This window comes from Plasmodium brasilianum, chromosome 10, assembly GCF_023973825.1.
Source record: "Plasmodium brasilianum strain Bolivian I chromosome 10, whole genome shotgun sequence".
NCBI lineage: Eukaryota > Apicomplexa > Aconoidasida > Haemosporida > Plasmodiidae > Plasmodium > Plasmodium brasilianum.
This window is the reverse complement of record NC_090123.1, coordinates 60951-77367: the sequence shown is the minus strand read 5'-3', so window position 1 is coordinate 77367 and position 16417 is coordinate 60951. Positions and strand designations below refer to the sequence as shown.

At 21.4% G+C, this 16417-nt stretch overlaps 3 protein-coding genes across 3 annotated transcripts; 2 read left to right on the top strand and 1 right to left on the bottom strand.

The window, feature by feature from the left end:
* Nucleotides 1-1577: 1577 nt before the first annotated feature.
* On the bottom strand, nt 1578-4196 carry MKS88_003079 (uncharacterized protein; the record flags this gene model as incomplete). The annotated part of the gene is made up of 3 exons (XM_067216141.1): nt 1578-2719; nt 2983-4042; nt 4176-4196. 3 exons carry the CDS (start codon nt 4194-4196, stop codon nt 1578-1580), a joined length of 2223 nt encoding a protein of 740 aa, XP_067072818.1.
* A 3525-nt stretch (nt 4197-7721) lies between these two features.
* Nucleotides 7722-8246, top strand: MKS88_003078 (uncharacterized protein; the record flags this gene model as incomplete). Its single annotated transcript, XM_067216140.1, has 2 exons — nt 7722-7874; nt 8085-8246. The coding sequence occupies 2 exons, from the start codon at nt 7722-7724 to the stop codon at nt 8244-8246; spliced, it is 315 nt and encodes a 104-aa protein (XP_067072817.1).
* Nucleotides 8247-13250: 5004 nt separating this feature from the next.
* On the top strand, nt 13251-15827 carry MKS88_003077 (STP1 protein; the record flags this gene model as incomplete). Its single annotated transcript, XM_067216139.1, has 4 exons — nt 13251-13271; nt 13404-13702; nt 13784-14456; nt 14715-15827. 4 exons carry the CDS (start codon nt 13251-13253, stop codon nt 15825-15827), a joined length of 2106 nt encoding a protein of 701 aa, XP_067072816.1.
* Nucleotides 15828-16417: the final 590 nt, after the last annotated feature.

Below are 16417 nucleotides of genomic sequence, written 5' to 3'. Positions count from 1 at the left end.
ATTTAATATTTTAACAAATAAATCTAGTATTAGTTAATATTACAAATATTTATACATATATACATACATACATAATTTATAAAATATTATAAAAAGTGTTAATAAGAATTAATCTTATTAACTAAGTATTAGAAAGGAAAATACTATTATGTAATTACAAAAAAGAAAAAAAGAAAAAAAATTAGAAAGTCAAAATTTATTTGTTCTCATTAAAACTAAAAAGAAAGCTACTTGAAATTTTTTATAGATATTACCTAATAAGAATGAAATTATAAATTTATATTAAAGGAAACAAATAAAGATAATATATCATTTTTATGAGTTCCCATAAAATAATAATATTTTGATTCGTTTGGAATTAGTTTTAAAAATATGTTGAAAGTTATCAAATTAATAACCTTTAATTTATACATTTTTTATGTGTAACTTTTATTTTTATTATTTAATACAAATGTTAATAAATTATAATATAAAAATTAAAAAAATAATTAAATAATTATTAGTATTTTTCTTATTAATTTGTTTATATATTTTTTTAAAAGCGAATATTAAATAGATGTTAATGTATATATATATATTCAGCATAATATCATTATTATCATATATTAATAATCTTAAAAATATCGATGATTTATTTAATGAATTTTAATGAAAATGATGTAAACAAAAGAAAATACTTAATATTATCAATATATATAAATATTTTTGAGTATGTTACATTTATTTTATAATATTTGTTATAAAAAAAATGAATTTCTTTAATAACTAATGGATATTCTGAATTCAATTTTTCGATTTATGTAGATATATAACAAAAAAAATACTGATATATATAAAACATAAAGGGTTGAATATTTATAATAAATAAACATTATTAATATGCGAAAATATACTAACTCATATCCGTCCAGAATAATTTAACTAAGTAAATAGTATATTTATTATATGTTTAATTACATAAATTATGTATGTATTTTCATTACATATTCACACCTTTTAGTTTATTTTGTTTTTCTAATTAGCAAAATTTTTATATTAATTAAAACATGAAACGTTCGAATAATGAAAATTTTTAAAAATACAAATTAATCATCTCACTAAATGTGAAAAAACTGTAGACTAAGTAGCAATGAAATAATATATTACATGAATTTTAGTAATATTATATTAGTAAGAAAATAGTTTTTCGAAATTATGAATTTTATTTTTTCTCATTTTTCAAAATCTTAATTTTCTCATACAAATTTACTATTTTAGTATAATATTAATATTAATTATATTTTTTTTGGTATATGTATTAACATCTCGCTACTTATATTGAGTAAAGTTCTAAAATATTGTTATAATAAGTATTATTGTGTAAATATAAAAGAGTTTATAAAATGTCAATATATATTAAAAACTGTATTTCGATTTTCATATTTTAGTTATGTTTTTCTTTCTCATACTACCCATTATACTGTATTCTTCCTTTTCCTTTATTTATTCCTATATTATAAATTTAAGGTATTTGTTTCATAAAAATTATCCGTTACCTTAATGTAGCTAGAATTTATGTTGGATGTATATGCCTCAAGTTATGAAATGTATTTTTCTATTATATCATCGGATTTTCCTACAATATTATTATTTATAGTAGAATTTGAATATGAATCATCTTCTCTTATCCAATCTTCTATGTTCTCTCTAAAACATTCTTCACCTTTATAATCATGTATTTTCTTATTTTTACTACTCTCCAAAATATTGCAGTTAGTATCTCTTATATCCTGTATGATTTGTTTTTTTCTATCTGAATTTTCTTCTGACTTACATTCATTTATGAAATTATCAAAATATGATTCCCTATTTTCTATACACTCCTCTTTTTTGCATTCCTCAAATATCGTCATAAATACAAGTATACACAGTTTTGCTAGTAATTTTTTTTTAATATATTTATATAATTTTTCACAACTTTTGTTGTGTGCCATTTCTTCTATTTTTATTAATGATACTCTATTTTTAGTTTCTTCATTTTCATATTCACCCAATATATTATTAAATTCATCTGTTAATCCCTTAAACCAGTTCTCTTCCATATTTTGTTCTACAATTTTACGCTTGTTTGATATCCACTGTCTCCATATAACTTTTTCTCTTTCTAAAAGTGAAACTTTTTCATTTTCTTTTAAATATTTCTTGTTTAATTCTTCCATTTCATTTACCATAGCTTTATCTTTTTTCCATTCATTTTTCAAATTATTAAACCAATCTTCTTTTTTCAATTTTTCAGAAAGATTTCTATGTCTTTCTATCCATTTATTCCACAAAATTTTTTTTTCTTCAATATCATTGCTACGTTTAATATTTTCCATTTGATCATCATTTATAAAATTAGGATAGGACGTATATTCCTCATGTGTGTATACTTCTAGACACATTGCTAAAAATTCTTTTTTGCTTAATTCCCATTGTTCATTTCGGAATTTCTCGAGAACTTCCATGTGTACTTCTATAATTGTTTTGGATTTGTCCTTTTTTCTCTTTAGCATATTTGTATTATTTATAGTTTTATGTTCATATATTTTTAATTTTTTTATGATTTCTTCATCATCATGTATTGGATGATCCAAATGATCATCTGATAAAAATATGTCTTTTTTGTCAGAATGTGAAGGTAGTAGTATTCTGAGAAATTTAACTTGTCTTCTTATATTTTTCTTTTTTTTAAACTTCCCTATTAATGCGTACTACAATACAAAAGAAATATAATTAAAAATTATATTATTACAATTATCAAATATTTATAATGTTTTTAATACTTAATTTTATCTTACTTTAATAAAAAGAGAAGATACAATAATAATTAGAAATGTTATTAAAAATGATGATATGTATGGGCTATGTGAATTTACTATGGGACCTGCATTAACATTATATATATATATACATTAATTTCAATTAAAACAAAAGTAGAAAAGAAAATAGAAGTAATGATACCTTGAATCTTAGGGTCTACAGGAGTAGATGGAAAGGTTTTAGGAATTGATACTTCATTAGCTACGGATGTAGTTTTAATACCACCTTCTGTGTTTAAATCTTGATCAACTGGAGGTTGATATACAGAATCCTGTGTTGTTTGCTGTTCAGGTGTTGAAAATACAGGAACACTGGTTATTTGAGCATCTCCATGTTGTGTATCTTCACTTGAACTATCTGAATGCGTCATAGAGTTGTCTTCAGGCGTTGTTAGAAGTTGAGATGGATCTGAAGGTGTATCTTCAGGAAAATTGTTTGGTTGGCTTTCAGATGGACTATTAGGTGCACTTTCAGGTAGATGCTCCACTTGTGGTAGACTTTGATCTTGAGATATAAGATCATCTTCAGCGTTACGTTCATCGAATTTGGGTTCGCTTAATACATTTTCTATAACTGGAGCTTGACTAGGTACATCCGGTTTTGGCGATAAGCATTGAGGAATTTTATTAAATGTTTTAAGATCTAATATGTTGCATTTTTTTTCTGGAAAATGTAATGTTGCACTTTTAAATGTGCAGCTTTCATGAATGAGATTTCTCTTATTCTCGAAGTGCTGCTTCTTACTTACAAACCACTCTTCATATTCCGTACAAAGTTTTATACAATTAGGATCACTATTGCAATTATATGTGTTACTATCTCCCTTTTTGAAGGCAGTTAGCTTATTTTGATATGATTTATTAATTTCACAGAAATCTAGTGCATCATATTTTAATTCTAACAGATCTCTATCTTTTTGTTCAAAAATCATAGGACATCCGCCATGTTGACTAAGCTCCTTAAATTTATGTCCAAAATGATTTTTAAGTACTGGTACCCAACGATTTGGATCAGTATAATCTGGGGGTTTATCCTTTATTTTAATTAGATAATCAGCCAATTTTAAGCATCCAGCTCTAAATTCGTTTTTAGATGTCTTTGTCTTTAAGGAAGCAGTGAGAGATGGAATGTTTTTTCGAGCTTCTAAAAATTCTATTTTTCTAAGATATTGTGATGTTCCAGAACCAAAACCAGTGTAGTCCTAGATTCAACAAAAAATATTATGAAGTATTTAACCATTAGTTTTTTGCGTTATTTGTATTCTAATTTCTTTTTATTATAAACAATTAATTTATTCATAAATTTATGAATATTAGAAAAACGTTGAATGTTACCCACGAAGAACAACTTTCCATATTGACTCTACATTATTATTCTAGTTCGTTGTAAATTACAAACTGAAAAAAAGGTATAAATATATATCTTTCTGGTTATCCATAGCATAATTTTAAAATAATAAATAATAATAGAAATTCGAAAATTTTGATATATTAAGGAATTTATATGTGAACTAAAAAATAATTTAATAGATTAATATTCATTTTATACGAATCTAATAATTTTTTACTTTAAATAAATATATTACAACTGAAGATATTTTCTAATTTTGTACATACTTTAAATTATAGTTAAGTATATAATTTTACATAAAATTCATACTAACGTTATAAAGGAAAAGCTAAATAACTAACATTAAAAAATTACAAATAAGTACTATTTGTATGTAATATAAATGTTATGCAAAAATAATCATCAGTATATGTACTAGATCTATTTGTTTCTTACCCCATAAACATATATATAAATAATACAACATGTATTAATATAATGAATTCCTTTTATTATTTTCTTGTTTTTTAAAATAAATTATCTATAAAAAAAGTTGTTATTAGTATGTTAGTATGATCCATTTTTATTGTGTTATATGTCTAATTTACCTTCAATATAATTCTATTATGGTTTTATTATTATGATAAAAGTTTTCTATATTTACTATAATATTAGAGAGAGAAAAATTATTATTATGTAAATTATACTATGTTGTTGCTGCATTTTTTTAAAGTAAACCATTGAAATTTGCAAATGACTTTTAATATTATATATATATATATATCAATTACCAAAAAATTAATTTTATTCTGTATTTATTATTTTGTTGAATTCTTTATAATAGTATAATTTATTAGATATATAAGTTGTCATATATATGCATAATGCCACTTATGAATATGATTTCTGTTGGAATTAATTTAAATATTAAAACACGTATTAAGATATATTAATGAATAAAAAGAGCGTCAGGCACTTTTTTGAAATATTGAAAATTAAAAAGATACACTTATGTAAAAATTAATTATATTATGCTATTTTAAAAAAGTAAAATATAGTATAAACTTATTTAGAAAAAATTATAATATTATAATTTCATGTAAATGGAATAATCTACAATACTAAATAATAGAAAGAATATTTAAACTTAATAATTATTTTTTGTAGTTATTTGTATATATTTTCTAATAAATAGATTAAAGAGATGTTATTTTTTTTTTTTTGATTTTTCATTAAATGAAAATATATGAAAATATGTTTTTTTGACTATTAATAAATATTTATTTAGCATGCAAAATAAAGAAGCTGGTGTATTGTGTTATAACTTTTTAAGACGTGAACTTGTAAACATAATTACAAAACAGATTAAAAGCATTACCAACAATATAAATTATTTTATTATAATGTAAATATATTATTACTAATTTTAATGCTTATTGTGAAACATTTACATAAGAGATAGGAAATGGTGAGAAAATAAAAAAAAAAAAATACATATATATATATATATATATATGTATTAATTGAAAACAAATTTTTGTAAATAACTAATTCACGTAACAAATTAAGGTATTATATATATGTTTAATATATCTTTTATCTTAAGGAATGATTGGTTTTATTTATTCTTAAATTTTGAATTTGGTTCTATGTATTTTTTTTTTATTTTAATCGTTTATATTTTATTTTCTCCCTTTTAAATGTAAATTTTTTAACTGTACACTGCGGGAATATACATAATATTTTTTTATTATTTTTTAAGATATTATGTATTTAAATTATTATATTCGAATATGTTACTTACATATATGGTAAACATAGTACATTAAAAATATAAAATATAAAATATAAAATAGTTTGCTAATATATGGCAACATTAAAGAAAATTTGATTTCGCCAAATATCTAAAAGAATAATGGAAGAACTACATAACAAATGTTTACAAGTATTTTTATAAGAATATTTATCTTTTCTTTTTATACTATTTTATAAATAAATGAATATTTTATTTTTTTTATTATATTTAGAAAACGTATTATTTTTTTTAAATGAGCAATAATTATGTCTTGTTTTTCATTCAATGAAAGAAATTGAATGTGTTTCCCTATTTGATATGCATATACATATATTTTTTTTTAAAAGTAAAAACTAAATTTTTATTATATAAAATAAGCTTATGAGAAATATTGTAAAAAAAATATTTACTGTAAAAGGTTTTTTAATGTACATTTAGATTGTTATTTGATTTTTTTTCTTTTTTGTAAATTTTATTAATTATTATTTTTATTGGGTAATTTGGTCTGTGTATTAATTAATTATATTATTCTGTTCTCATACATTTTCTTGTTCTTGTTTCTATGATAGAAAAGACGTTAATAATCATATAAGGATTTACATAAATTTTCTTTTAAATCTTTTCTTTACTTTATTATTAGCTCTATATTTTAAAAACTACTTTTGTATAAAATAATATATGTATAATAATAAAGCACTTTGTATTTCTTAAGTTCAACCAATATTATAGTAAAATTAACATAATTTTTTTTTAATATTTTCTAGATACATTCAATTACAAATGTTCGAGTTGTATATATATTATATATGTATATATTATGTACATAAATTAATTTTATATACAAATTTTTAACAACATAAAATATTATTCATTAATATAACATTTTTAATACTTACTAAATTTTATACATTTTAATTTATTTTAATTAATAATGTATATTTACATATATTATCTGCTGAAAAGTACATATATTTTTGGTTTTTTTTTTCTTTTAAGCTAGCATATATTAAATATAAATATAATCACATAAAAGAGATAAAATAAATTTATATTTTAGAGAAAAACTAAATGCGAAGAAATATAATATTCCAATTGTTATTTATAATTATTAAAGAAGTTACTTATCTAACTAAAATTTTCATTGTTTTATATACATTGGAATTTAAAATAAATATGTTTCCTATATGAGACAAAAATAAGTTATTTTTTGTTAAATTTATTACTTTTACCTTCTTAACATGGAACTTGAAATGTTATTATGAGTTAGAATATAAAAATAAAATTTGTGAATTTACTATATCTTTTGGTAGTTATCTCATTATATTTTTATTTTAAAATGAACTTTTATTAATGCTAGAATAAATACACTTTTATAATTATTGAATATTAATCTGAATTTTTAGTTCACTACATCTTGTCAATTATGGAATAACAGAATCTTAGAAAATATTGCATTAAAGGTAAGTATTGATAGATAATTACTGGGGATAGAAAAAAAACAATTATATTCAAGACTAGTAAATATCGGTATAACGGTAAAAAATAAAATTAAAAAAGGTGAAAATAATTTCATACATCGTTCAAATGAATTAAAAAATGGAAGCAACTGTGAAAAGTCTAACAAATTAGCTCATAATGACAAGTCCAAAAAACCAGTTAATGCACCAGCATATATTGATAATTTTGAAGGACTAGATGACTTACATAATGAAAATAATAAAAAACACAACTAAGTAATTCATTTTATATTGATTATATGGAAAGTTGTCTAAAATTAATATGTTTATATATTACATTAAATCTTTTATACGAAGTATTGTTAAAGAAAAAGGAACTAAAATATGAAACGCACTTAAACTTATTAAGACCTTATTGCTTTAAGCATTATTATGATGGAAAAAACAGAACAGTTATATGATACATGAGCCCCTTTTTTAACCATTTTTTCTTTATTTCTACAATTTTGTTATTACCTATATCATTTGTATTCATTTTTGCATGTTGTTAGGAGTAACTTATACATTACATTATTTCTTTAGAGACAGGCATTTTGACAGAATTTTATTTTATATACAAATTAATAAAATGTATTAAAACTGTTAAAGCTCCCGCTTCCAAGAATCTGCGCTTAAAATATTTCGATTGCGAACACAATGAAAAAGCAAAAAACAAAATTCTTTTATGTTGGAGTAAAATAAAAAAATCTGATAGTGAGGAAGATGAAGAAAATGGAATTATTGATTTTGATAAAAAAAATACTCCATTAAAGAAAAAAATTTGACTTATACATTTGAATATATTTAAAATTATATAAGAGCTTAATAGTAAGAATATATAAATGCCTAATATAAATATATGATATTTGAGTTTTTCTTAATTTTATTTCTTATTTTAAAAAATTTATTTTGTATGATTTTATATTTCTTTCTAATATATATAGGATCTTTTATTTTTATTCTTGTACAGTTAATAAACTTTTGTAATTATTATATGAAAATGTTCTTCTTAACAATTTTTTTTTTTTTTTTTTTATTTGCCTATGTAACAAAAATATTCATATTTTTATTAGTTCTTCTTTTAATATGAAAGTATTATTCTCGTACTTAAAATAAATTTTATGTATTGCTTTCATAAAATAAATTAGTGTTTTTGTATTTTACTCACATGAACATATTTTAGCCTAATTTAAAGATCAAAACTATTTTAATAAAGCTAAATAAAGTGTCATTATTAGTATTTATTAATACTATATTTATAGGCTTCCATTATCTTAAAATTTTAAGGCTTAAATATATAGATAAGATAATCTCATTACGATTAATTAGGGTGGAAAATGTCCCTAATATAGACAGTACACCATCAACCAAATTTGATGTTATGCTGAATATTTTAAAAATAAATTAAGTTAGTTACCTATACGGAATCATTTAGTTCTTACTTATATCAAATGTTTAGTAGTCTCTATTTCATTTATTTCCTTACATATAAAGAACATATTCTTTTTACTAAATGGTTACAATTTTTTACTTAAAAACATTCATTATAGCTTTAGATTATGTATATTACACTATAGATAATTCTGGGATTATATAGAAAATGGAGATTATGTTCTCACATATATATTCATATGCTTTCATCAATGTTATACTATAAACATTTTAAAACTCTATCAAGTGCGTAAACTATAAACATATAATAACATACATGCTTTATTATATATGACATGCTTTCTTACTTTTGTTAGCACACTAAATTCTTACATATATACTAAAATTTGTGATACACTATATAATAGCTACGTAAATATATGTACTTTACAAAATTCAATAATTATAGTATTTATTTGGAAAACTTCAATAATGAACATGTTTTTACTAAAAATAATATGATGAGGTAAATATGTACACCATAATTAAAATATCTTAATGAACTTAAATGAAGCTACTGAAACATAGCTATATTCAGTTCCAAAAAGTCATCACTTCAATGTTTACTATCACAAGATGTACCTTTCATTGTTACTGGATATTAATTTATATCCTTATTTCAAATAATTAAATTAACAATTATTGCAATTTTTTTTGTATTCTTTTTTTTTTTTTTTAATAACACAATAAAACATTCTACTTGAAAAGGTAACCCTTCTTCTACAATATCCTTGATATATTTTAATAAGATAATATAGTCGTATAAGTGTTGTATCTGCATATATGTACGTTTTCTAATATTCGTTGAATCTATTTTATACTAATGTTTTGTTTTTAATAAGAAAAAATAAAAATAAGTTGAAATGTACAAGTGCGCAAAATGATCAAATACGAAAAAATGCTACTTAAGATCATTAAATATATTCACTAAAAATCAGGCGTTATATAACATATCATAATGTACAAAATCATAATTTATAAATTCTCAATAATAGATATATTTATACGTATAACATAAAGTTCTCAACTAGTTAACTGAAGAATGTTTTAAAAATATACCAAAAAAAAATGTTAGAATAAATTTTTTCACTAATAATACAGCAAAATTAATAATATATATGTGAAGATAATTATGAGAGAAATATGGTATGCACATACAAAAATAATAGTGTAAACCTGTTTTCTTAGGTAAAATATATATATATATATATATGAAATCAGACGATAATTATATAATGCAAAATTACGTGTTATGAAAAAGTGATAGTGAAAATATAAATGTACGCTGATACTGATTACAAAATCAATATTAATATCATTACCAAGAATAACATATTTAATATATGAAATATTTATTATGAAAAATTCATCTACATAATAGATATATAAAGATAATTAAATAAATAAGTATGCGTGACTTTATCACTAGCTGTAGTGGAAAAAAAAAATTTTCATTGTATATTATAAAAACTGGTTACAATAAAGATTTGTTACATATAAATGTTGAATTAACACATAAATAATAATTTTCATGCTGTGATAATTAAATGATAAAATATGTGAATATTTCTGGAAAACTATTTTTTATATATAAGTGCTAGAAAAGTACGATTTGATAATGCGTAAATTAAACATAGAAGGTTGATAAATAGTCATAGAGCATAGAATGATATTGATTAAAACCTAACATTAACATCACATATTTTGTAATAAGTTAATGACCATAAATATAATTTATTGCATTATTCGTGATATCAAATATAAAAAAAATCCTGTGTTATATGATGCGACTCTATATTTATTTGCATAAATGAAAGAATACACATAAATTTAAAATATATTTATCATAAAAATTTTTTTTTTATAATTTATTCGTACACTTTATTTTTTAAAATTTCCTGAAATTTTAGAGCATACCTATTATTATAAACTATAAACATAATATAAAACGAACTGCATATTTAAATACATAAGTGGCTTTTTATTATAATTTTGTTCACAGTTACTATATGTGTATATATTATATATTTAATAAAAAAATATTAAAACATGTTATTTAAAGTAATAAATAATGCTAATAAAATTTAATTTTATATATATTCTCAGCTTTATGCTGCGTTTTTAAACATATATATATAGGAATTATATTAGTGTATTTTATATTAAAATTTTACATGTTAAACATAGCCATTTTATTGTTAAATATTTATTTTAAATACATAAATTATATATTTATAGAGCTATTAACAAATATTCAAAATTTTGAATTTTTATTAAGTCTGAATTATTTTAAATTAAATTTTTCGTATAAAGTGCAGTATCATATAATGATTTTAACAATATTTAAAAAAAAATAATGTAAGATATATCAAAAAAGATAAAGAAATGTTTTTTTTATTCATAATACAGTAAAGAAAAAAAAACAATAAATAAATAATAATAATAAAATAAATATTTTTATATAAATATTTGAAAATTAATTTTACATAGTTCTTTCCATATATTTTCAGATATTTGTAAAAAAAAAATTTTTCCTTATGTTACCACACGTCACCGGCTATTATAAGAATATTATATATTGTGTATACCATGTATGCACATATAATATGTTAAAATACAACTATTTAAATATAAAATATTATAAAACATTATGAATTGTTTTTATGTATATTCCCCGCTATGTTACTATTAAACAAAATATTTTTAAAGCAGTGGGACAATATATAGGGAATTAAAATAAAATGAAAAGGTGATAAAAAAAAAAATTGTATAAATTTATATTTAAAAATTAAAAATAAATAAAGCCAAAATTATATAAATGTAATTTGGATAAACATAACTATAATAACATAACGGTTTATGTCAAGTAATTATTTACAAAATTTTCCTATTCATATATATATATATATTTTTTTTTTTATTTCTCACCATTCACTATCTCTTATTTATTTTTTCCAAAAAAAAAATTTTAAATTAAAAATAATATACTTACTTTACGTCAGAATAATCTATGTAGTCTGAAATAAGTTTAAATTGTTCTGTAATTACATTTACAAGTTCATATCTTAAAAAGTTATTATAAAATAGTCCATGAGCTTTTTTACTTTTCATCCTAAATATATATTTACTTATAGTGATAAAAAGATAACTTTATATAATAATCAAATATAGAAAAATTCAGAAAAAAAGAATAGCATCATTTTAATCTATTTGTTCGAATATATCTACGAATAACTACCGAATAATAATTATGAAGTTTAAATGTTTCTTATATTATTTAATGTTGTACATTATTCCAGTTACATGAAATTATAGTATTAAAATTATTATTTAAAAAAGATATACTTCGTTTTATGCTTTTTTAAACATATAGCATAATTAATTTTGCTATAATTATATCCTAACAATTTTTCATAATTTAAAGAAGTGGCCAAAGTTATATTTATTGATTAATTTATGTTAATATGTATTTTAATTATTAAAATTAAGACCAAAATAAATCATATTCAAACGTTACAATAAATATATAATTAACAACATTTATATCTAATCAATAATACTATTTTAAATTATTTAATGGCCTAACAAATACCATAAATATTTAACTTTTAGGTAATATAAATATAATAATAAATGTTATATATAAATTTCAGTGGTATGTACATTCCACTTTAGCAACAATTTAGTATAGTTTATAGAATATTAAATTGTCTCGCTATAATATCATAGTAAATATAGAAAACTACTATAATAATAATGATAAAACCGTAATGGTTTATGTCAAAAATAAAGAAAAGATATGACACAATAATTAAGTACTGTACTAACATGCTAATAACAATTTCTTCTATAGATTATTTATTTTCAAAAAAAAGAAAAGCGTAAAAGCAATCAATTATATTAATATATATAGTATTATTTAAATATATGTGTCCGGGTTAAGAAAAAAAAAGATATAATATATATATTAATAATATTTTTACACAGTAACTTTTATACCATTTGTATGTAATATTTTAATATTAGTTATTTAGCTTTTTCTTCATAAAGTTAGTATGAGATATACACAAAAATAATTACTCAACCGTGATTTAAACTAAAAATATTATTAGAATATAATTTCAGTTGTAATATATTTATGTAAGGTAAAAAAATATTGTATGCATATAAAATGAATATTAATCAATTAAATTATTTTTTTAGTTCACATATAAATACCTAAATAGTTCATAATTTTGTAATTTCTATTATTATTTATTAGTTCAAAATTACTCTATTGATAAGTAGAAAGATATATATATGTATCTTTTTTTCAGTTTGTAATTTACAACGATCTAGAATTATAATGTAGAGTCAATATGGAAAGTTGTTCTTCATGGGTAATATTCATTGTTTATTTAACGTGCATATATTTAATGATAAATTAATTATTTATGATAAAAAAAATTATAATACAAATAACGCAAAAAAATAATGCTTAAATACTTCATAATACTTTTTGTTGAATCTAGGACTACACTGGTTTTGGTTCTGGAGCATCAGAATATCGTGGTAAAATAGAATTTTTAGAAGCTCGAAAACAAATTCTATCTCTCACTGCTTCCTTAAAGACAAAGACATCTAAAAACGAATTTAGAGATGGATGCTTAAAATTGGCTGATTATCTAATTAAAATAAAAGATAAACCTCCAGATTATACTCATCGAAAACGTTGGGTACCAGTACTTAGAAATTATTTTGGACATAAATTTAAGGAGCTTAGTCAACATGGAGGTTGTCCTATGATTTTTGAACAAAAAGATAGAGATCTGTTAGTATTAAAATATGATGCACTAGACTTCTGTGAAAAAAACAATGCATATTAAAAAAAACTAGATGCCTTCAAAAAAAGAGGTAGTAACACATATAATTGTAATAGTGACACCAAATGTATAAGTGAATGTACAGAATATAGCACGTGGTTTATAAGCAAGAAGAAATATTTTGAGGGAAAGAAAGGTCTCACTAGTGAAAGTTGCATATTAAAAAATACATCATCACAGTTTCCAGAAAAAACATGCAACATATTAAATCCTAAAACATTTAATAAACCTCCTCAATGCTTATTACCGGAACCGGTTATACCTAGTCAACCTCCACTTAAAGAAAAAGATTTAAGCCCACCAAATGTATATCAGATTAAATCCGAAGATTTACCTGCAACTCAAGAACAAAGTACATTTCAAGGGAAACTCCCATCTGATAGAGGATCTGATAATTCACCTGATATAGCATCTGTTAGGTCACCTAATAGAGCATCCGAAGATCCACCTCAACTTCAAACAGCATCCGAAGGCAACTCTGAGGCAAGTTTAACTAACTTAACAGAAGATACACAACATGGACATCATGAAATAACCAATGTTCCTGTACTTTCGACACCTGTACAGCAAACAATACAGGATTTTGTATATAAACCTCCAGTTGATCAAGATTTAAACACAGAAGGTGGTATTAAAACTACATCCGTAGCTAATGAAGCATCAATTCCTAAAACCTTTCTATCTACTCCTGTAGACCCTAAGGTTCAAGGTATCATTACTTCTATTTTCTTTTCTACTTTTGTTTTAATTGAACAAATTAATGTATATATATATAATGTTAATGCAGGTCCAGTAGTAAATTCACATAGCCCATACATATCATCATTTTTAATAACATTTCTAATTATTATTGTGTCTTCTCTTTTTATTAAAGTAAGATAAAATTAAGTATTAAAAACATTATAAATATTTGATAATTGTAATAATATAATTTTTAAGTACTTTTTTTTTGTAATTTAGTACGTTCTAATGGGGAAGTTTAAAAAAAAGAAAAATATAAGAAGACAAGTTAAATTCCTCAAAATACTACTACCTTCAAATTCTGTCAAAAAAGACATATTTTTATCAAATGATCACTTGGATCAGCCAATACATGATGATGAAGAAATCATAAAAAAATTAAAAATACATGAACATAACATTATAAAAAATACAAATATGCCAAAGAGAAAAAAGGACAGATCAAAAACAATTATAGAAGTACATATGAAAGTACTCGAAGAATTTCGAAATGAACAATGGACATTAAGCAAAAAAGAATTTTTAGCAATATGTCTAGAAGTATACGCAAATGAGGAATATATATTTCATCCTAATTTAATAAATTATAATAAAGTGGAAAATATTAAATGTAGCACTGATACTAAAGAAAAAGGAATTCTGTGGAATAAATGGATAGAAAAACATAGAAATATTTCTAAAAAGTTGGAAAAAGAAGACTGGTTTAATCATTTGAAAAATGAATGGAAAAAAGAAATGGAAGAACTAAACAAGAAATATTCAAACGAAAATGAAAAAGTTTCATTTTTAGAAAGAGAAAAAGTTATATGGAGACAGTGGATATCAAACAAGGGTAAAATTGTAGAACAAAATATGGAAGAGGACTGGTTTAAGGGATTAACAGATGAATTTAATAATATATTGGGTGAATATGAAAATGAAGAAACTGAAAATAGTGTATCATTAATAAATATAGAAGAAATGGCACACAACAAAAGTTGTGAAGAATTATACAAATATATTAAAAAAAAATTACTAGCAAAACTGTGTATACTTGTATTTATGACGGTATTAGAGGAATGCAAAAAAGAGCAGAGTGTAGAAAATAACGAATTATATTTAGACATTTCCATAAATGAATCGATTACAAGAGAAGACTCTGATAGAAAGCCAGAAATTGCAGAAGAAACAACTGAAGTTAAAGGTGATATTTTGGAGTATAGATTAAATGATGAAACTCCTGGTTATAAAGGAAAGGACTGTTTTATGAAGGAGCTACAGGATTGGATAAAAGAAGATAATAAAAATGAATATTCTACAGATAAGGAATATAATGTAGACAGCTCCGATTAAATAATAGAATTATACTTCTTGGAAGTTCAAAATGGTACAATCAGAATATAATAGAATGATATTCAAGTAAAATCAGGTGATACTGATGAAATAAATTTCATAAATGTTATCATATCAAAAGGGAATGAATAAAAAGAAAAATATATATATAAATGAGTAATTTATAAGGGAAAATGGTCTTGAAATACAGAGAGTTAAATGCAATTATTTAAAAAATATTCCAGTTATACATAATTTGTTTTATTTCTACTAGAATATTTTATTAGTGGTTGATTCAATAAAAATAGTATGTTTTAGTATGTATATATATAAAAATGATCTATTATATATTAAATATTATCACATTAATTCATGAAATTTCGAGCAATTCCTTTTTTTATTATTTCCTAATTAAATTTTTTTTTAAATAAAATCGTAATATATATTGAATATATAACTTATAATTTTATAGTATATTTATGTTCATGTATTTATAACTTATATTTATACGTAACATTATTTTGAGAATTTGAATCCCCAAATAATTATATCAAAGGAAAAATTAAGCCCCTAAATAAGAATTCTTATAATCACATATATATGTTAAATCA